Raw genomic sequence first — 22197 nt, 5'->3', positions numbered from 1 at the left:
TACCCCGAACTCTCCAAGTCTCGCGTTGCGTGGGGCCAGAGGGGGCACGTGTATTCGCGCTGCTCTGGAAAGATGGCGGCTCAGGTGGTAGATCTGCTGCGGGAGGTGGCGCGGCTGGAGGCGCCGCTGGAGGAACTCCGGGCGCTCCAGGCTGCCCTGCAGCTGGTGCCTCTCAGCACGCTCCGGGAACAGGCGGCTGAGCTCCGGCTCGGGCCTCTTTTCTCGCTGCTCAACGGGAATCACCGGTGAGGGGACCCCCCGGGGGGATGGCAGGGACCCTTCCCCTCGGAGCGCCTCCCTCCTTCTCGTCCTGTTGTGGGCCGCTTTGTCGCGGTGGGGACGTTGTCGGGACGCCCCGGGCCCCCACGGGAGGCGTGTGTGGACGAGGTGGGCCCGAGAGCCTTCTTGACCCGCAGAGGCCCTGGGCGCCCCGGCATCGCCATCCTCCAGGCCCTGCTTGGTGCCTGGTCTTAGCTGGAGGCCGAAGAGCGGAGTTCGAGACGTGACTGCGCCGCTGGCAGACCTGCGGGTCCGTGGGCGCTCGGCTTCCCCTCCCTGGGCCGCGGGGCGTTCCTCGCCAGGAAGAAGCGGGTTAAGGTTTCTTCCAGCACCGAGCCGACCTAACCGTTAAGCCTTCCCCAGAATCATTGCTTAGCCCTGTGCTTTGCACCGCCCTAGTGCGCTGAACGTGTAAATAAACAGAAAACCTCGATAACGGCCCAGCCCTCTCTCAGTCCCCGGTCTGTGAGGGCTGTGAGTCACGTACACGGATAGATAATAACACACTTACTGTGTGATACGGGGGAAGAAGTCCGAGGACTTGGGTTCACATCATGTCCCTGTCACTGCATGTAGGACCTGGCCCTTAGCTTCCTCGTTTGTAAAATGTGATAAATATCAAAATTTGGTAAATGGCATCTCACACTGCTTGACCCCCCCCACCCCCTCCGCAAACGGGTCTGTGGTCTGTCCTCCTCTGTCTCACCTTCTCCCATTTTTTTCTCTAGTCATTTCTAGCTTCCAGAGTATGTTGTTGAAACATCTTCTCATTTTTCGTTTACAAGTGTTAATGTTCTTAGGTCTTTGTCTCTTTTCTGAGGGAGAGTTTGATGTATGTCTTTATTCCAGTTCAGGCTTTGTTACTTAGTCTTAGAATATTAGAGACTGAAGGAACTTTAAAACATAAGATATGGAACAGAGGGCGTAGATTGCAGGTTGCTGCATGAGGTCTTGCCAATGAAGGATAGACATAACATTGGATAGAATAACACTGGGAGGAACTGGGATGTCTTTTTGTTACTCTAAGCTTTTTCAGCCTTCTAGGACCACCAGTCAGTTTCACCTCCATACAAAGAGGAGGGATTGGAGGAAAATTTTTAAGAGACAGGAAAGGGCAGCATTTACCCTTAAGGTAATCATGGTCTTGTAGGAGAGTTAAGACTACCCGAAGTTAGAACATGATTAAATGCTTGAGGGGTAGGGATATGACAAATAATAAATAGAAGACATTTATCTGCATTTTGAGTTGTGTGGCATACTGAGAGGTTAAAGCGACTTTCTCAGTGTTATACAGCAAGTATATGTCAGAAATGAGACTTGGATTTAAGCATTCTTGGCTCCAAGGCCAGCTTTCTGTTCTTTATGCCTCCCTGCATAAGAGTATTTTACAATTTTTTATATGTGTGATAATTTTCTCTCTTATTTCCTTCCTAGACCATAAAGTCTAAAAGAATTATGCCTTATCTAAACTGTGTACTATTCTAAGGCTGGCATAGTATTTTGTGTATATGTTTTTCTTAATGTTTGAGTTGCATTTTAAAATCAGAGGTATATTGTTCATATACAAATGAAAGAACTCATCTCTGTTTTAGTAATCAAGAAATGCTTTATAGAAAAAATGGCATTTAAGGACAGGAAAGATACCAGCAGGCAGAGTTCTGGGGGAAGAAAGGCAGGGATTTCTAGATACAGGAAATGAACAGAGGCACAGAGTTAGGAAAGCCCTGGAAGAAAAGAAGGGAAAGACTTATATAGTGGCATGATACTGTCATCTGATATTTAAAGAGCTCTTGCTTGGGGTCCCCTCTTAACTATCTTGAGCATTTCTCAGACCTTTTGTTGGATCATCATCCATCTCTCACTCCTTGATCTTTTTGTGGCTCCCTAATGATCTCATCCACTCAACATAGTTTCATCACTGTGTCAGCAGTCCCCAAATTTATATATCTATCCCTATTCTGAACTTTATATCTAAATTGCTAATTGTATTCTGATTGTCTCATCAATGTTTCAAACAGCATGTCCAGGTCAGAACTCCAGACTTTCCTGTTTCTCTGGAAGTTATCATAGTCCTTCCAGTTACTAAGTTTTGAAATCTTGGGATCATCCTTTGAAAAAAATTATTTTGAATGTTCTTCTTAATGTAAATTTTGTTTGTCTTGATGAAATGTAAGCTCTTTTGAGGTTGACTGCTTCATCTTTTGCCTTGGTATCCTCAGCATTTCTCAAAGTACCTGGCACAAAGTAGGTGCTTCATAAATACTTGTTGATTGATCCTTAAGCCTTTTCTCTCCCTCTGTATCCAATCAGTCTCCATTTCTCTACAATCTGTCCCTTTTTTCTGTCCCAACCATCTCCCTAACTCTGGTCACCATGAGTAACATTTACATACTGCTTTAAATTTTGCAAAGCACTTTACATGTATTACCATATTTGGACCTCACAAGAACCCTAGGAGGCAGATGTTTTTATTTTCCCCATTTTTTACAGATGTTGAAACTGAAGTAAACAGGTTAAGTGACTTGCCCAGGGTCACACAGCTAGTAAATGTCTGAAGCCAGAGCAGGCAGGTTTTCCTGACTGTAGGTTCATTGCTCTATACACTCTATTACCTAACTACCTGCAAATACAACTCATCCTCTGCCCTGTTGCAAAAATCTTACCTAGGCAAAATTCCGACCTGCTCAAAGGTTTTCAGTGTTTCCTTGTTTTCCTCTAGGATAAAATGCAAACTCTTCAGTGCATTTAAAGCCCTCTAAAGTATGGTACTAACGTACTTTTCCAGACTTATTATATATTGTTCCTTTTCACGTATCTTCATTCTAGTCAAACTCCTATCTCTTTGTAATCACATGGGCTGTCACCCATACCTGGAATGCAACTTTTCTTCACTTCTGCCCCTTAGAAACCAGCTTCCTTCAATCAACCCCCTATGGGTGGGGTTTGGGAAGTGTTCCCTGATTTTCCAAATTTTTAGTCAACAGGAATTTTTGAGTGCCTGTTGTATGTACTTGATGCTGGGGATACAGAGATAAAAGTCAAGATCTTATATTCTGTTGAAAGAAATAATGTGTATGTAAATATATGCAAAATCAAAACAAAGTAAATTTTGGGGGAGCCAAGGTGCTAGCAGGCAGAGGGAGCAGGAAAAACTTGTGTTAGGTGGCACTATAGTAGATTTTTGAAGGTAACAAGTGATTCTCTAACATGTAAAGGTGAGGTGGGAATGAGTTCCAAGCATGGGGGAGAGAAGAGAGATGAAGTGCCATGTTTGAAGAATAAGAAGGTCAGTTTAATAGGACCATAAAGTGTGGGAAGAAGAGTAAGATTGGTTGGAACCATGTTATGAAGGACTTTAAAAGCTAAACAGAAGCTTATATTTGATTTTAAAGATAAGAGAGCCACTTTAGTTTATTGAATGTAGGCGTAACTGACTCACCTGTCACTTTCTGCTCTTAAAATCTCTTTGGCATTTCTGTGAGGATAGATTGGAGTGGAGAGAGATTTAAAGCATGAAGACCAGTTAAGAGGCTCACTGTTAGAATAATCCAAGTGAAAAGTGTTGTGGGCCTGAACTAGGCAGCCAGGTAATATAGTGGATAGAATGCTGGGCCTGGAGTAAGGAAGATCTAAATTCAAATTCAGTCTCAGGCAGTAGCTGTGGACCCTAGACAAGTCACTTATCCTGACAGCCATTTTCTTATATTGTAAGCATTCCAAATGAGATAATATTTTCAAAGTGCTTACATAGCACAGGACCTGGCACATAATATGGGCTTAATAAATGCTTGTTCCCTTTGCCCCGTGAACTAGGATGACGGCTGTCAGGCAGATGTGAGGATGTTGAGGAAATATAGATGATTTTGCAACTAATTGGCTGTATGGGATGAGGGAGAGTTTAAGAATCTGACATAACAAGGAGGTTCCATACCTGGATGACTGGAAGAATGGTAGTACTCTGGATAGAAATAGAAAAAGAGGAAGGGTTTTAGAGGAAAAATGATGAGTTTTAGTTTGGACAAGTTGAGTTTGAAATGTGTGTATGATATCCATTTGGAAATATCATGTAGGGAATATGCCACAGAGTAGGCCTGGATCTACAGATTAAGGAGTGATCTGCTTGAAAATAATTAAACTGTTAGATGAAGTCATCTAACTGAGAGAATATAGAGAGAAGACTCAAAATAGTGTTCTGTTTTTTTTTTTATTTAACTTTTAACATTTATTTTCACACAATTTTGGGTTACAAATTTTCTCCCCTTTTATCCCCTCCCCCCCCCCCAGACCCAAGCTTTCTAATTGCCCCTGTGACCTATCTGCTCTCTCCTCTATCCTCCCTCCCTGCCCTTGTCTCCATCTTCTCTTTTGTCCTGTAGGACCAGATAGCTTTCTTGACCCCTTAACCTGTATTTCTTGTTACCCAGTGGTAAGAACATTACATTTGGTCCTAACACTTTGAGTTCCAACTTCTTTAGCTCCCTCCCTCTCCACCCCTTCCCCTTGGAAGACATGCAGTTCAATATGGGCCATATCTGTTTAGTTTTGCAAATGATTTCCATACTAGTTGTGTTGTATAGGACTAACTATATTTCCCTCCATCCTATCCTGTCCCCCATTACTTCTATTTTCTTATGGTCCTTTCCCTCCCCATGAGTGTCGGCCTCGGATTGCATTCTCCTCCCCATGTCCTCCCCTCCATCCTCCCCCCCACCCTGCTTGTGCCCCTGTCCCCCACTCTCCTGTATTATGAGATAGGTTTTCCTATCAAAATGAGTGTGCATTATATTCTTTCCTTTAATGGAGTGTGATGAGAGTAGACCTCATGTTTTTCTCTTGCCTCCCCTCTTTATCCCTCCACTAATAAGTCTTTTGCTTGCCTCTTTTATGAGAGATAATTTGCCCCATATAACTTCTCCCTTTCTCCTCTCAATATTTCTCTCTCACTGCTTGATTTCATTTTTTTTTTTAAGATATGATCCCATCCTCTTCTATTCACTCTGTGCACTCTGTCTCTATGTATGTGTGCGTGTGTGCATGTGTGTGTGTGTGTGTGTGTGTACTCCCACCCAGTACCCAGATACTGAAATGTTTCAAGAGTTACAAATATTGTCTTTCCATGTAGGAATGTAAACAGTTCAACTTTAGTAAGTCCCTTATGACTTCTCTTTGCTGTTCCCCTTTTCATGGTTCTCTTCATTCTTGTGTTAGAAAGTCAGATTTTCTTTCCAGCTCTGGTCTTTTCATCAGGAAAATTTGAAAGTCTTCTATTTCATTGAAAGACCATTTTTTCTCCTGAAGTATTATACTCAGTTTTGCTGGGTAGGTGATTCTTGGCTTCAGTCCTAGTTCCTTTGACTTCTGGAATATCCTATTCCATTCCCTTCTATCTCTCAATGTAGAGGGTGCCAGATCTTGTACTATCCTGATTGTATTTCCACAATACTTGAATTGTTTCTTTCTAGCTGCTTGCAATATTTTCTCTTTCACCTGGGAATTCTGGAATTTGGCCACAATGCTCCTAGGAGTTTCCCTTTTTGGATCTCTTTCATGCGGTATTCTGCGGATTCCTTGAATATTTATTTTGCCTTCTGGTTCTAGAATCTCAGGGCAGTTTTCCTTGATAATTTCATGGAAGATGATGTCTAGGCTCTTCTTTTGATCATGGTTTTCAGGTAGTCCCAGAATTTTTACATTGTCTCTCCTGATTCTATTTTCCAGGTCAGTTGTTTTTCCAATAAGATATTTCACATTATCTTCCATTTTTCGAATCTGCGCGGTATGTTCTGAGAAATCTGTCTTTCTCATAAAGTCCTTAGCGTCCATCTGTACCATTCCAGTTTTGAAAGATCTATTTTCTTCAGTGAGCTTTTGAATCTCCTTTTCCATTTGGTTGATTCTGCTTTTGAAAGCATTCTTCTCCTCATTGGCCCCTTGCACCTCCCTTGCCAACTGAGTTAGGCTAGTTCTCAAGGTGCCAATTTCTTCAAGATTTTTTTGGTTCTCCTTTAGCAGGGAGCTGATCTGCTTTTCATGCTTCTCCCTCATCCCTCTCAATTCCCTTCCTAGTCTTTCCTCCACCTCTCTAACTTGATTTTCAAAATTCCTCTTGAGCTCTTCCATGGCCCGAGCCCATTGGGTGGGCTGGGACACAGAATCCTCGATTTCTGTGTCTTTGCCTGATGGCAAGCCTTGTTCCTCCCCATCAGAAAGGAAGGGAGGAAGTGTTTTTTCTCCGAGAAAATACCCTTCAATAGTTTTACTTCTTTTCCCTTTTCTTGGCATACTCGCCACCCAGTGACTTGACCTCTGAATGTTCTCCTCACACCCACCTCGCCTCCTGGTCCTCCCAGCCAGCGTTTGGGGACTGAGATTCAAATGCTGCTTCCCGCCTTAGGGTTTTTGGCGGGGGCAGGGCTGCTATTCAGTGTGAGAATTAAGTTCAGGTGGTCGGGGGCAGGGCTGCCTCTCTGGCTCAGTTCCCTCTGGGGGTTTATGCACAGATCTTCCACAATGGATCCAGGCTCCTGCCCGTTTGGGGAGCCCCTGTCTGCAGCCGCCTCTCAGCTTCCATCTCCTGGGGGGGCCTGAGCCATGGGAGCACCCCACTCCCCTCTCAAACAGCCAAAGAGATTCTCTCACCCACCCCCGTCAGTCCCCTGTTGGTGGGGGGGCTTGTAACGTCGCTGGAGATCCCGTCTCTGGAGCCTTCTTGGGTCTGTGCCTCTCGGAGCTGCGGCCGCGCAGGTCCGGGCTGGGCTCCGCGTCTGCAGCGCGACGGACCTTTTGTGAGAGGTTTGCAGGTCCCTCTGTGGGTGGGGGGACCCGCGTGGCCGCTGGAGATCCCGTCCCCGTAGCCCTCTCGGATCTTTTTCTCACGGTGTCGCTGCCGCGGTAGGGCTGCTCTCTGCTCCCCGTCCCGGCGCCCAGTCCACGCGAAGGACCCCCCGCGAGAGGTTTGCAGGTCTCTCCGGAACAGAAATCTCCCTCGCTCCAATATTCCGTGGTCTCTGGGTGCAGAATTCGCCCTGGGTTGGTCCCCTCTAACCGTTCTGTGGTTTGTGTGTTCGGAGCTATGTGTATGTGCGTCTTTCTCTCTTCGCCATCTTGGCTCCGCCCCCTATTCTGTTTTTTCTTAAATTAACATGTATATACTTATATAGGTTTATAGTATCATATATAATTTACATAGGTTTATAGTATCATGGATTTATAGCTGAAAGAAACCTTATAAATCCCGTAGTCCAGCCTCTTCATTATACAGACAAGAAAACCAAGACCCTGAGGGCTTACGTGATTTGCCCAAGGATCCACTTGCTATTAAGTAGAAGTGGTAAGATTAAACCCACATCCCCTGATTCCAAATTCAGCATTCTCTGTATGTTCATAGTAGATTGTACATTCGTTGAAAGTAGGGACCGTTTTGCTTTTGTCTTTGTATTCTCAGGGCCAGCACAATTGCTTAATAAATGTTTATTGAACTGAGTTGAATTCAGTAACACTTTTTTCACCAGAGGGTAGAAATTGGACCAGTAGGTGGGAGTTAGCAGGAGGGATTTATGCTTCAGAAGGTTAGAGTAAGTGATCTCTGTGGTCCCCTTCCAACTGTGGGATTCCATCATTTGTGAAAATACAGAATGTGCATAATGGAGGCACGGATAGCTCTTGGCTGGTACTTTACATATTTAGGATTGTAGTGTGAAAGAAGGCTGCTTCCAAAGCAAAGTGATGCCAGATTATGGATGACCTTGAGGCCCATTTCAGTAAATGAAGTATGAAGAGGATCTTTGTCGGCCTCAATAACTTCCCAAACCCTATCTACTACTGAGTGAATACTAAGGAGGAAGATGGTACCATTCCTTCCCTTAATCCAGAATTGCCCTTTGCTTCAAGAAGCTCAGAAGTTCTGACTTCTCCATGAAGTTACCTAGCCTAAAATAACAGAGCACTTAGCACATGTCTTACATGCAGTAAACACTTATTAAATTGTTGAATTGAAAATCCTGACCCAAGTAATATCTCCCTTCTCTAGGAGAGAATATTTTAAAAAATATATACCTATGTTATGTATATTTGTGACCCCTTTTGGGGTTTTCTTGGCAAAGATGTTGGAGTGGTTTGCCATTTCTTCTCCAAACAGGGTTGAGTGACTTCCCCAGGGTCACACAGCTAATAAGTGCCAGAAGCCAGATTTGAACTCAGGAAGATGACTCGAGCTGATTCCAAGTCCAGGGCTTTATTCACTTCACCACCTACCATCCCTTAAACAAAACAAGAAACCCACTGTCCACTAAATATAAGACACAGAAGTGGCTTATATTTAATGCCTGTGCCATTCCTTCTAGCTCCAGGCACCCAGCCACAGACAGTTACATGATTTGCTAGAACAGCTGCCCAAGGCCATGCCCCTGTATCCAATGATAACCTATTTGAACTCATTCCTCAATGATTAACATATTTCTGTACTGTCATACACACCCCCATCCTAGTGATTTTTAACCTAGCCCTTGTTTGCAGTCTTTTAAACCTCATTGTCTAATCCCCATTGATTAGTCTTATTCCCATCTCGTTCAAACCAAATCTCCCTCTCTCCCATCCTCCATCTCTAAAGCTGCTTTAACCTCCAGCTGCACTCTAAAGCAAAGTGCTTACTGGACTAGTTACTCAATAGGTAACAAACTAGATTTCATCTTAAACCGTTTCTTTTCTCTGTCCATTTTTTTGTACTCACTAAATTTGGCTCCCTTCTGATGACATGGCTTTCCTGGCAACCCTTTTTTAGCACTGGTTTTACTTTGACTCTTACCAGTGTTCCACCCTGCCCCACCTCCTTCCCTAGACTCCCTGACCATTATGGAGGAATTGGATTACTTCTTCCTCCCATTGGCCACTTGCCAGGCATTTCCTCTACCATCACTTTCCTTCTTTGAGGTTCATTGAGTCCATATTTATCTCCCCAGAGCATTTTCTTTCCTCAGTGAGTTCATTATCTGGTCTGTAGTCTTTTCTCTCTACCTCCTGTCTTAATACTAGGGGACTTCAGCCTACATATTGATGCTCCCTCAAACACCCCAACTTTCCAGCTCTTCAATTTATTCATTTCACATGCCCTACACCTCTGCTTTGTCACAGATACACACAGAGATGGTTATATATCTTTGATCTTGCCATCACCCGTAAGTATTCTATGTACATGTTTGTGAGCTCCGAAATTCTTGTATCTGATCATAATCTGCGGTCATTTCATCTCTCCCTTTGCCTTGCAACTTTCAAACCCTATTCTTTGTCCTTATGATAACCTTCAGTCCCTCTACCTCTTAATTTTGCCCAGGCCATCATACCTGCATTGGCTGTGATGGGGTGCTTGGGTGCCTGTGCTTAGACCCCAATTATGAAATCACATTTCTCCCTAACCTCGAAACACTGCCCCGGGTGGTTTCTCTGTAGTCCAAGAACAGTCTGCCCTAGCACAACTTTTGTCTTTCTTCTTGATACAGTAGCCAGCTGCACCTACAGAGCTTATTAGTCTGAACCACCTGTGTACTGGCTGAATTGGCTGTGTCCTGGGTCATAACAACATTTACTGCTTACTGACTGATCATATGTATCTTAGACTTAGACATTTGTATACTCTCTTACATTTATCTTGTCTAACAAGATATTGATGAGAGCAGCCTGGTATTATTTAGTCAGTCCTGACTGTTAGTTGACTTAGTGATATTTCAACCTAAAACCACACCTCCATGTAGCCCCCCTTGGGCTCTTTCCCGATGAACTCTGGGTAAAATACCTGCACAGTAGACACCAAAAGTGCTAATTCCCATCCTGAATCACCTAGGCAGCTTGTTTGGCACATGTTTTGCTATAGAATATCCTATATAAATTTTGATGGTACTCCTTTAAGGTTGCAGTTTTCCGAAGAACTCTTGCCTGCTAAAAAGTGTAATAAATTTTTACCTTGGTCTCAATGAGTCCAACAATTCATTCCAGGCAGCTCATGACCTGCCCCTGTACTCTGGCCTTTGGGGGATTTCAGAATTTCATCCATCCCATCCCCCATTTCAGCCCTCATCAGCTATACTCTTCATTTCCCTATCTTGTTCCCTTGGTGAACCATTTTAATGCTTCACCATCTTCTTTTGAGTGTCTTTGTCCTTTTATCCTGTCATAGGTCTTGCCCTGCCAAACCCTAGCCTTAGATTACTCCTCATCATCTGCTGCCTTTGCTCTTACCCGCATACTGCTAAACAAAGCTGGAGAAACTTGGGAAATTGTGCTATGTCTATTTATGTTATATAATCTCAACTGGGTCTCCTACCTGCAGCAAGGCAATCCTTTTATGTCTCCAGTTAATTCACAATTCCATTCACCACTTCTGCTTTTCCAAACCTTTTCATCTCTTTTTGGACCCTCCACAGCTCTTCTTCCCTTACCCCTTCGGCTGAAAACTTTGCCTCATATTTCATTTACAAAGTTGAGGCTATTTACCAAGAGCTGCTTCTTTTCCAGTTTCTCATCTCACGTCACTCAGATGCCTCCTACCACTATCACCTCCTTCATTCCTATTTCACCTCTGCATGTAAAAGTGATCCCATTCCATCCCATGTTCTCCAATAGATTGTTCTATCATCCTCATTGTCTTACTAATTTTTGATCATTCCCTGTCTAGTGATTGTATCCCTACTACCTTACAAAATATGCCCAGGTCTTACCCATCATTAGAAAAAGACTCACTTAATCTGTTTATCCTTGCTAGCTGTTGTCCTATATCTCTCACTTCTTTTGTGGTTAAACTCTTTGAAAAGGTTATCTATACTAGGTAGTTTCACTTTCTTTCCTCTTATTCTCTTCTTATCATTCAATCGAATCTGCTTTCTCCAAAGTCATTAATGATGTCTTAACTTCCAGATCTAATGACTTTTTCTCAATCTTCATTCTTCTTGACTTCTTTGCAGTTTCTTAGACTATTGATCACTCTCTTCTCTTTGATCCTCTCCTCTTTCTAAGTTTTCATAACACCATTTTCTCCTGGTTCTCCTTTTATCTGTCTCATCACTTCTCTGTTTTTGTTTTTTTTTTTTGCTGGATATTCTTCCACATTATGCCCAATAATCATAGGTGTTCTCCAACAAGGCTATTTCCTGGGCTCACTTCTCCCTTTATATTATTTCATTTGATTATCTCACAGCTTATCTTCTCTATACAGGGTGACTCAGATCTACTAACCCTAACCTGTTTGCTGATCTTCAGTCGCCTCCAACTGGATTTTCTTTGGATCAGTGGTGTCAAACTCAAACAGAAATGGATTCCTACCAGCTGTATATTGACTTAGAAAACCATAAATTAATATTATCTCTGTATTGTATTTTTGTTTTGTCAAACATTTCCCAATTACTTTTTAAACTGATTGGAGGAGTTTTTGCAGAATGTTTGATACCTCTGCCATAGATATATCTTAAACTCGACCTATTCAAAGTGAAACTCCTTATTTTTTTCTGAAAGCCTTCCTCCCCTCTTTTCTTTCCCATTAGTGTAGAGGGCAATACCATAACCCCCACTGACTCAGGCTTGCAATTGGGATGTCATCCTTGACTCATTACTCTCACTTCCTATACCTAATCTTGCTAAGGCTTGTTGATTTTACCTTTATAATATCTCTTGTATATGCCCCCTTTTCTCCTCTAAGAGAAGGCCTCATCACCTTATTCCTACATTATTGCAATTGCCCACAGTTGGTCTCTTTGTCTTAAGTCTTTCACTCAGCAGTCAAGTTGTTCTTTCTAAAGTGATCTGACCATGTCACTCCCTAATCCTGCCCCCCCCCGTTAAGTAAACTTGAAGGGATCCCTGTCACCTCTAGGATCAAAAATAAAATCTTACTCTTTTTGACTTTTAAAACTCTTCATAAACTCACCCTTTCCTACCTTACTTTACAGTCAAGTGACACCTTACAGTCAAGTGATCTTGCTGTTCCTTGTATGAGATACTCCATCTCCTGACTTTGAGGGTTTTATTGATTGTCCCTCATGCTTGAAATGCTCTTCTTCCACATTTCTGCCTCATGGCTTCCCTGACTTTGTTCTTATCTCAGCTGGGGTCATACCTTTTGCTAGAAAGCTTTCCTAGTCCTCCTTAATTTTAGTGCCTTTCCTTTGAGACTACCCCTAATTTTTCCCATATAGATGTTGTTTATGCATAATTGTTTGAGTATTGTAGATCAGGGATTATCTTTTGCCCTTTTTATTTTGGGCACTTAGCACTATGCTTGTATTGTAGTACTTAAGAAATGCTAGTTGACTTACTGACGATATACCCCAGTTTGCCTGAGACAGGAGAGTTCTTAAATATTAATATGGCTTTCTGGACTTTGATGTTTAACTTTTCTTTGCCCCCAGAACAGTTAATTTTTTAGATTTTTGCCTTTGCAGTATCTTAGACATCTGTTACTTCTTGTCCATTCCTCATCATCACCATAATTCAGAGCCTGAATTTTTTATTTGTTGACTCACAACAGACACCTAGCTTCTGTTCTTTCTAACTTCCCTCCTCTTACTCACTGCTAACTTTGCTGCGGAACTTTTCTTATACCAGAATCCGCTGAATTATCACAGAATCTTGTAGTTGGAAGGGAATTTTTTTTTTTTAGAGCTTCTGGACCTCTGATTTCATCTCTTTAGGGGATTGTGTGGAAACTTCTTTTACCATTGCAGATCAACAACTTACCTGTCGTCTTAGAGAGGTGCCTGGGCCACTGAGAGGTTGTGACTTAACTTACTGTAATAGGACTAGTGTGTGTTAGAGGCAGGACTTGATCCCAGGGCTTCCTAATTCCAAATCCTGTGTTCACTATGCAATATTACTTCATAAAAGGAACTTGGCTGTCAAGTAATTTTTGTTTTCAAAAGTAGAGAACTGAAATGACTTGCCCATGGTCACATGGTCGCCCGATGATGGCAGAACCGGGAACTCTAGGGCTTCTGATTCTCGATGCAGTGTTGTTTGATCCCCTTTCTTAATTTCTATAGCACATTGTTCCCACCTCCCATTTCACTCATTGCATATTTCATATGATGTATTATTTATGTGTGTGTATGTAATATCCCCACTAAATTGTAAAATGGTGGATATTTATTGAATGAGCATTTTTGGACATATGTTTAGGGCAGAAAATGGCTTGTGTAAGAAGAGAGGGAGGATATAAAGAGTAATGGTATTGTTTTAGTAAAAAGAGCTAGCTTCCTGCACAGGTGAGGGTCCATTAGTGTGAACCTTTGCATGTAATATTTATGTATCGGTTGGTTTTCCTGGATTTGTTTTTCTTTTTTTAAAAAAATCCTTTATCATAAGGGATGACTCCCTGGGAGAAGGAGGGATCTAGGTGATGTAAAAATAAAAGAGATGAATAAAAAAGTAAAAGAAAAGCGTAAAGAGCCAGATGGTTTGATTTAAATTTAGAAGAACACTAGCTAGTGAAAAAAGGATAATATGTAATGAGAAGTAGGTTAATTTGTAAAGATTTTACAGAAATTAGATCTGGTAGCAAACCATTTCATGATCTTTGTGAGAGCTGACAGTAGTCTTATTACTTAATATATTCTTCTTACTCAATATATTAGTTATATTGTATTACAGCTCAGTTGGAACTAATTGGGAATATACTATTTTTTGATCTGGAAACAAAAGTGAGAAATAGAACCAGAAATTTATTTAAAAAGGAAACCATAAAAGTTTTAATATTATGTTAATCTGAATCAATGGCATGAATAATATGTGCCTCCAAATTATTTGCTTGTATACAATGTACACTCTGAACTTGAGAATAATTAGATGTTACAGTTTGAAGAGTCTTTAGAATTCATCACATCCAACTTCAGTTAGCATATGGGAAAACAGGTCTGACAAAATGAAGTGACCTAATAACCAAGGTCATGTGGTAGGTTTAGTGGTAGAAGTAGGACTAAAACTCAAGTTTTACTGCTTCTAATTGCAGTCTTCTTTGTATCATATCACACACTTTCCTCCTCTCCTAAGCAGCTGACTGAGCTTGGGTTGTGTGTAGAGATTCCTGAGGATTAGGATGGGAGAAATTAAATTATGAAGGCTGAAGTCCCAAAGACACAGTCTTTGGAGGAGAAATCTGATTATTTGGGTAGTGGTGAAAGAAGGCTACTAGTAGTTAAATAAGACATAACCTGTTGTTTGATTATGTGTATGTAATGTATATGGCTTTGTCACAGCCTATCTTTGCTATTCTACATTATCACATTTAATTATATGCTGTCTTGTTCTTAACTTGTTTCATGTGAAACATGTTTGTAAGAAGCTACATAGGGCAAGGATTTTATCTTTTTACTTTTCTCTTTTCTCATTGTGTTGAGCACATAGCAGGGTACATAGTGGCAGCTTAAATTCTTGAAATAAAAAACCCTTGACCAAAGGTTGGTCCCTGGGTTTTCCTAATAGTGGACCAAATGACCAGAAAGTCACATGTGTGAAAGGTGCATTAATATTCACAAACAGTGGTTTGTATTCAGATATAGGGTTTTTTGCCCCCATTAAAACAAAAAACAGTTTTCCCCTTCCTCAAATTTAGTCAGTTTTATTTGTACAGACATGCAAAGCTATAGATTGGGTACTAGTCATAGATCAATTTTGGTAAGTCAGTGAAAATAACAGACTGCTAAACCACCTTACTACTCATCCCCTATGTGACTTCCTCTCTGCCCATCTTGATAAATGATGGGTCTTGGTTTTCAGGGAGCAGACTACCTTGTGTGTGTCCATTCTGGAGAGATTTCTCCAAGCTATGGAACCAGTCTACGTGGCTCGAAACCTTCGGGATGAACTGCACAGGGGACTGTCTCACCCTGATGATGCTGTGGTAATCCTCACTCTGTCCCAGGTATGAAATTTTAAGAGTACACATGCTGCCCTGCACAAGAATTTTCTTTTTCTTTGGAGGTGTGGGTGTATAACGACAGTTATAATCCAGTTGTGACAATGAGTGGGTCTGTACCAGAATTTACACTGACTCATACTGCTGTGGTAATAATCCTTAATACATAATAAAAGGAATTTTGGTAAGGGGTTGAATGATTATGTGTCTTAGTAGAAGCAGATATTTGACTATTGTGCTTCATCCTATAGTGGGAGTCTGGTACTGATTAATATCTTGTAATTTTTCAGGTTGGAAGAATTGTAGAAAATTCAGAGGCTGTTACTGAGATTCTCAATAATCCTGAATTGCTGAAGGAAATCATTTATTGCATTGGTGCAGAAAAATTGTCTGTAGCTAAAACGGTGAGTATTCTAGATGTGTGAAACACATTCTCAAATCACAGGATTTCAGAGGTAACCAAGAGTAACCTATACCTGAATAAGAATCTCTTTTAGACACTCCTAGACATAGTAAATAAGCAGAGAAGCTGATTTCTTATTAAAAAACAATAGGAAGTGGGTCTGATAGTGAATGGTGAAGGATTTGTGTGGATAGTTATGAGGAATTGAGTTTGAAGCCTCATTTGGGTATCTCGATGTATTGCTAAATGAATGCTAATAGTAAGTTTTTGTCCGTTTCCTTGGGAATATGTAGTATTGTATACATAAGGTTCTCATGTACTCAATTGTTGTCAGAAGAAATCTTTTAATAAGTCCTTAGTTGGGAGCTATTGATTTTTTTTTTTTAGTGTGCTATTTTCAGTTACTGTGAAGTAGCATGGTATAGTGGAAAGAAGCCCAAAACTTGGCATTGCCACTTCCTGGCTGTGTGACTTTGAGCAAGTGGCTTAATGTCTCTGATCATTAATTTTCCAAGATATAAAATGGAAAAAATTATAACTGTTCTTTCTAATTGAGTTATTGTGTAATGAAATAATGTATGTGAAACACTTCATAAAGTACTTTTGTATTACTGTTTTATTCCTGTGTTTACATGATTAAGAAAATTATTTCCTTTTTTCAAGGCCATCAAGTCACTGTCAAGAATATCCTTAACTCAAACTGGATTGGAGTCTTTATTTGAAAGCAGCCTGCTAGATGATTTAAAAAATGTAATGAAAACAAGTGACATTGTACGGTACAGGGTTTATGAGGTAAGATGAAAACTATACTTTATAGTGTCTGTACAAAATGTGGCAAGAGCTTGTTGTGGGATGATCTAGGAAAAGCATGCTAAACTTTAATATTGGCCGTATGTTACAAACAACAATGAGAAAATAAGGATTTGTTTACTCTGTATGTGAGAAATTGGTACATAATATAGAATACAAAAATTTAACAGGATTAAGGGGCCCTGTCCACAGAGAATTTAAAATCTTTTTGAGGAGGAAAGACACCCCCCCCACACACACACACACACACTCTGTACCTAATTGAGGCAATGTAGTATAGTTGATAGTGGATTGAAATCCTGTATTTGATACTTTCTATTTATCTGATTTTGGCAAGTCACTGTATCTTTCTTGGTTTTGTGACCTGTAAAATTAGGGATGAACTTTCTATCCCTTCCAACTCTGAATCCTGTGAGCCTATGAATAGATAGAACCTGAATCCTGAACTGTTGACTGTCTGCAAGCTAGATTTGCTTTTTAATAACATTTAAAACAAAGACTAAAAATTTTTGTTGCTATTCTGTTCTTATCTTAATCTAAAACATCTTACATCATTCTCTTAAGATATAGGGCACATTTTAAAAACATAGTTTTTTTCGGTGTTGACAGTGTATTATGTGAAGTTTTAAGCTCAGGGGCATGTACTGGTTTTCTTTAGAACTAAAAATGCTATTTTAAGTTCTCTCAGTTTTTATTTTAGGTTAAATTGAGAACCAGTATGCCTCCTTTTACAGTTCTGTTTTTGTTTTTGTTTTACTCTAGCTAATTGTGGAGATTGCCTCTGTGTCACCAGAATCCTTACAATACTGTACCAACAGTGGATTAGTAACCCAGCTCATTAAGGAGCTGACTGGCGATGATGTGCTAGTCAGGTGGGTTGAACAAGGTGATTTTGGAAAGCAAACCTCTATATAGATCTCAGCTGAATTGGCTCCCTAACAGGCCCTTAGAAGAAATGACCCTTAGAAATGATTGTCAGAGCCTTTGTTAGAGGCAACTGGCATAGTGAAAAGAGCACTGAATTTTGAGTTAGAGGTCCTGGGTTGGAGTCATGTCTCTATTACATACTTACGTGAATTTGGCAAAGTCAGTCTTTCTTGACTTTATTTTGTCATCCATAGAAGAATGGGGGTGGAGTAGATGATCTCTAAGGCTTCTTTCTACTCTATAGCTTATGATCCCATGTTATTTCATGATATTTTTTAATTGAAAGGAGTCAGTGTAAAGTTAAGTAACTACAGGAAAAAGAAAAAAATCAAGACATACCTTATTCTGTGTTTTATAAATGTGATCTTAGTAATATTCATAAACAAAGTCACAGAACCGTAGAATGTTAGAGCTGGAAGGAGCAGCATTTGAGTATCTCAGATGGAGAAACTGTACAGATTCTTGTTCATTAAAAATACTGTGATGTTAGCTAACTAAAATCCTTTTGTTCATTTTATATATTGCAGAGCCACCTGTATAGAAATGGTGACATCACTGGCATACACTCACCATGGACGACAATACCTTTCCCAAGAAGGAATAATTGATCAAATATCTAATATCATCGTTGGAGCAGATTCAGATCCTTTCTCCAGTTTCTATTTGCCAGGTAATAGACATTATTTTTCCTTTGAATCATCTTGTTTAGAAAGGGGGCCAGGATTTGTTGTCTTTGAAAAAAGATGTTAGAACTGACTCCTGAGGCCTGAGTCATTTTATCATGAAGGAAGATCTGCTGAAGCCTCTGTTCTATCTGTTCTGGTTCCCCGTTTAGAGAATTGCTATTGGCACTGTCTCTGAAATATCTCCTAATGCTCAGAACATTTAGTCATTTTTCTCCTAAAGCTCAGTTATGTGAAAACACAAGGTAAAGCTAGTGACAGTGCAGTGTATGCTATTTTTGCTACTTGATTCAAATTGCTTGTTTGTGACTTTCTCTAGGATTTGTCAAATTTTTTGGCAACCTGGCAATAGTGGATAGCCCTCAACAGATCTGTGAAAGATACCCAGTCTTTGTAGAAAAAGTCTTTGAAATGGCAGAAGCTCAGGACCCCACCATGATAGGAGTAGCAGTGGACACCCTAGGGATCCTGGGCTCAAATGTGGAAGGAAAACAGGTTTTACAAAAAACAGGTTGGTACAATTTGTCTTGGATTTCTAAAGGAAAGTTTTATTATTTGATGTAGGTAATGAAATTCAGTTGTTTATCATTAACTTGATTGCTGTAGATTTAATACATTGCAGAAAATTGCTATTGTGTTTTGGTTTTTTTTTTTACAATCTTAATGAATTTGGACTTATTCTTAAAAAGTCCCTTTTTCAAACTCACTAATAACTCTCTTTTGCATGATTCAAAATTGTCTTGGTCCACTAATCACTTAAAGAATCATTTAATGTTAGTTTTGAAAGGGACATTATTGATAATGTTGGTCTTCTAACTTCATTTTACAGATAGAGATGTGGACTCAAAATGGTGAAGTGATTTGTCCAAAGTCATACAGAATATTAGGAGAAAGCTGGGACCAGAACCCAAGTCATTAGACATCTAATCTAGTGTTCCTTTAATTTAGACCATGCAGACTTTGTGGTGTGTCGATGACTCCAATCCCTTTTCTAATCTAGTTTACCACTGCATAAAAGAGAGATGTACAATGATAATAGTCCTTTTGATGTTTTACCTACAGGTATATTGTAAATAAGTATCTTTCATGACAAAATAGTATTGAGAATACTGTAATTATAAATGGTATAAGTTATGATCACAAACAGAACTCTGGCTGCCATGCAAGACATAGTACAAAGCAGCTATCATCTGTGTTACAATACCAGCTATCCTAGAAATACTGATTGATTGGCAACCATAAGGTTCCCAACCAAAGAGACAAGAACTGTAGACTACCTCAAGGGTACTTTTGCTAGAGTTTGAAAATCAGCGTTATTTTTTATGTATGTATACTTAGGCACATGTTTCATGACTGTTGTTTGGTCTCTAAAGTACATTTATTTGTAGTACGGAGTTAGAGAACGTCTTTGTGTATAAACCCAAAGTATAATTTGTTTAATACAGTCTGAGTTTCCATTTCCCAAAGGAAGTCGGTTTGAACACCTGCTGAAGAGAATAGGACACCAGGCAAAGAATGCTTCAACAGAACTAAAAATTAGGTGTTTGGATGCAATTTCATCTCTTCTTCATTTACCAGTAAGTAGATGAAAATGTTGATAGAGAGTAGTAGGTTATGTTGGGTAGACTCAATATATGATTTGACATTTCAAAATTTAAATAAAGACATCTATCAGGTAAGTGTTATCCTTCCTCTTACTGGGCAATATCCCCTAAGTGGTTAGTGTTAATGTAAGAGTTACCATAGAATCTTAGAGTTGGGAGTGGTCTTAGAGATCATCTAGTCCAGTCTTTTCGTTTTACAGATGTGGAAACTGGGGTACAGTGAAGTAAAATGACTTGATCATGATCATACAGATATTGGTAGAGATGTGATGTGATTAGAATCCAGGGCTCTGGTTACTAATCCTGTGTTATTCTCATCTACATGTTTGTGAAGGTATTGGAATTACAGGACCTAGATTTGTATCCTGTCTCTGCTGCCTACAGGTTGTTTGATCTTGGGCAAGTGACTTCCTAGAGCTCAGAGTAAAATGAGGGATTTGAACCAAAGGATCTCTAAGGGCTCTAGCTGTGAATTCCAAGAATCTGTGCTCTTATTATCATATTGAAAACAATGAGTAATTTTCCCGTCTCTGTCCTACAGCATGATCAACAGACTGATGATCTCCTAAGAATGACAGAATTCTGGTTCTCGTCTTTAACTCGGGAACCACTGGAACATTTTAGGGGAATCAGCACGCAACCTTTCCCTGAGCTGCACTGTGCTGCATTAAAAGTGTTCACAGTAAGTGTTCCTTCCCGTAGTCAGCAGTGTCAAATATAATTGCTCCAAACTCTTGATTCCATGATGATTTTATTAAGTGTAATAGAGATTGGAATTTTCGATTTCATGGGACCTAAATATCTAAAAAGTAGTAGCATGCTGTGGAATTTTGCGAGTTTTTTTTTTTTTCCTGCCCTGTGCAGAAATTAATCTACTACATTTTAATCAAGGCATGCACAAAGTCTTTTGAGTTCCTCTTTGATCTAATAGAATGGTATTTAAATCCTTCTTTAATTTCAAGATTTGTACACTAGTCATTTAAGTGCCTAACTGTATGTAAGGCTTTAGAGCTCTGTGTTGGATAAGGTGCCATAATATAGTGGAAGAAGCATTTTGATCTGGAAGCAGAAAACTTGAGTTTTAGTCTTAGCTCTGTCACTTAATATGTAACTGGCAAATCATTTAACTTCTTTAAGCTGTGGTCTCATCTGTAAAGTAGGGATAATAATATTTATTCTGTTGGGCTTTAATGAGAAGAATACTTGGTAAGCTGTAAATGGGAGCTTTATATCCATTTTGCTAATAAGATAAAGACCCTATCTTCAGGGAGTTTCCATCCTTAGCTGTCTTTATAACTTTCATTTTTTTCAAGATTAAAAAGGAATTGTTCTCTTCCTTTGTTGCTCTTTAGGCTATTGCAAACCAGCCTTGGGCTCAGAAACTTATGTTTAACAGCCCAGGGTTTGTGGAATACATTGTGGATCGGTCCGTGGAACATGACAAAGCTTCAAAAGATGCCAAATATGAACTAGTGAAAGCTCTTGCAAATTCGAAAACAATTGCAGAAATCTTTGGAAACCAATATTATTTAAGACTAAGAGCTTACCTGAGTGAAGGCCCATACTTTGTGAAGTCTGTTTCAACTACAGCTGTGGAAGGAGCAGAATGAGGTCCACAAAATTCAGTTTAGGGGACCAACCTTCATGGCCAAGATATCTTTCAAAGACCTTTGAGGTTTTGGTTTGTTTGTTTGTATTTAACATAACAGACGGAAATACTTCTAGCTATAATTGCACTTTTAAAAAAAATTATCATGGTGTGTTTCAGGTAGACTAACATGCATTTGTGTTGCTGTATTTTAAGTACATTGTGAAACAGGGGTTTGGGGCTCTTTGAAGAAAATATTCCATATTGCAGGGGACTTTGGTCATTATTTGAACTAAGTATTTTTCTGCTTCCCTAAATACACATGATCTTGCCAAAACGGCATGTAATTAAAAAATATATAGTCACAAATGCTAGGAAATTCTTTGCCCTAGAGGTGCCTAAATAGAAAGTGCTTCCTCCCACAAAGAATCCTGCTTTATTCAAAGGTGAAGCAAATTATATTAGGAATTCTTTTCTACTCCTGGCAATCCTTTTTTTGTTCTTTATTGCACTCTCTCCTCACTACTGGTAGGCATACTCTTTAGATTATAAAGCAGTGTGGACTCCTAAAATTATGTTTTCTCATCTCCATATTGCAAGTAAACCTTGCTCTTTGGTGAGCTTTTGAGATGAGTTTTTCTAATTGTTGTTCTTTCTAAGAAAGTGAGATATTCTGTATTGTAAGGAAAATCCAGGGGGTAAAAAAAACCTTCTGGTTTCAAATCTTGGTTTGATAACTCTTTACTGTAATTACTGAATTGCATCTGTTCTGTTTTTATATCTGACTCTTCCCACTTTTTTCACATTGCACTTGATTAAAAAACTCTCCCTGGCAACACCTGCTGAAGATACAGTCTTATTCTGCAACTTCTCTTCCCTATAGAATACTTGAATTCATTGAATGTTAAAGTTGGAAGTGACTTGGCACTCAGTATTTCTTTCACAGGTACTAAAATTGAGTTGCTAGAAATAGGATGTTACACTTACAAGGGATCTGTAGCTAATAACTA

At 39.9% G+C, this 22197-nt stretch overlaps 1 protein-coding gene across 1 annotated transcript; it reads left to right on the top strand.

The window, feature by feature from the left end:
* Positions 1–6: 6 nt before the first annotated feature.
* On the top strand, positions 7–22023 carry PSMD5 (proteasome 26S subunit, non-ATPase 5). The gene is made up of 10 exons (XM_072631778.1): positions 7–245; positions 15034–15178; positions 15463–15576; positions 16239–16367; positions 17148–17257; positions 17840–17982; positions 18315–18506; positions 19463–19572; positions 20141–20281; positions 20952–22023. Exons 1-10 carry the CDS (start codon positions 73–75, stop codon positions 21207–21209), a joined length of 1515 nt encoding a protein of 504 aa, XP_072487879.1. The 5' UTR covers positions 7–72; the 3' UTR covers positions 21210–22023.
* The last annotated feature ends 174 nt before the right edge of the window (positions 22024–22197 follow it).

This window comes from Notamacropus eugenii, chromosome 1, assembly GCF_028372415.1.
Source record: "Notamacropus eugenii isolate mMacEug1 chromosome 1, mMacEug1.pri_v2, whole genome shotgun sequence".
In the NCBI taxonomy this organism is placed as follows: domain Eukaryota; kingdom Metazoa; phylum Chordata; class Mammalia; order Diprotodontia; family Macropodidae; genus Notamacropus; species Notamacropus eugenii.
This window is presented reverse-complemented; position numbering and strand designations above follow the sequence as displayed.

Coding starts and splice junctions, on each gene's coding strand:
- PSMD5 (XM_072631778.1), top strand. CDS start 73: ATGGCGGCTCAGGTGGTAGATCTGCTGCGGGAGGTGGCGCGGCTGGAG. Junction 15,577..16,238: donor AATTGTCTGTAGCTAAAACG/GTGAGTATTCTA, acceptor CCTTTTTTCAAG/GCCATCAAGTCACTGTCAAG. Junction 17,258..17,839: donor GGCGATGATGTGCTAGTCAG/GTGGGTTGAACA, acceptor TATATATTGCAG/AGCCACCTGTATAGAAATGG.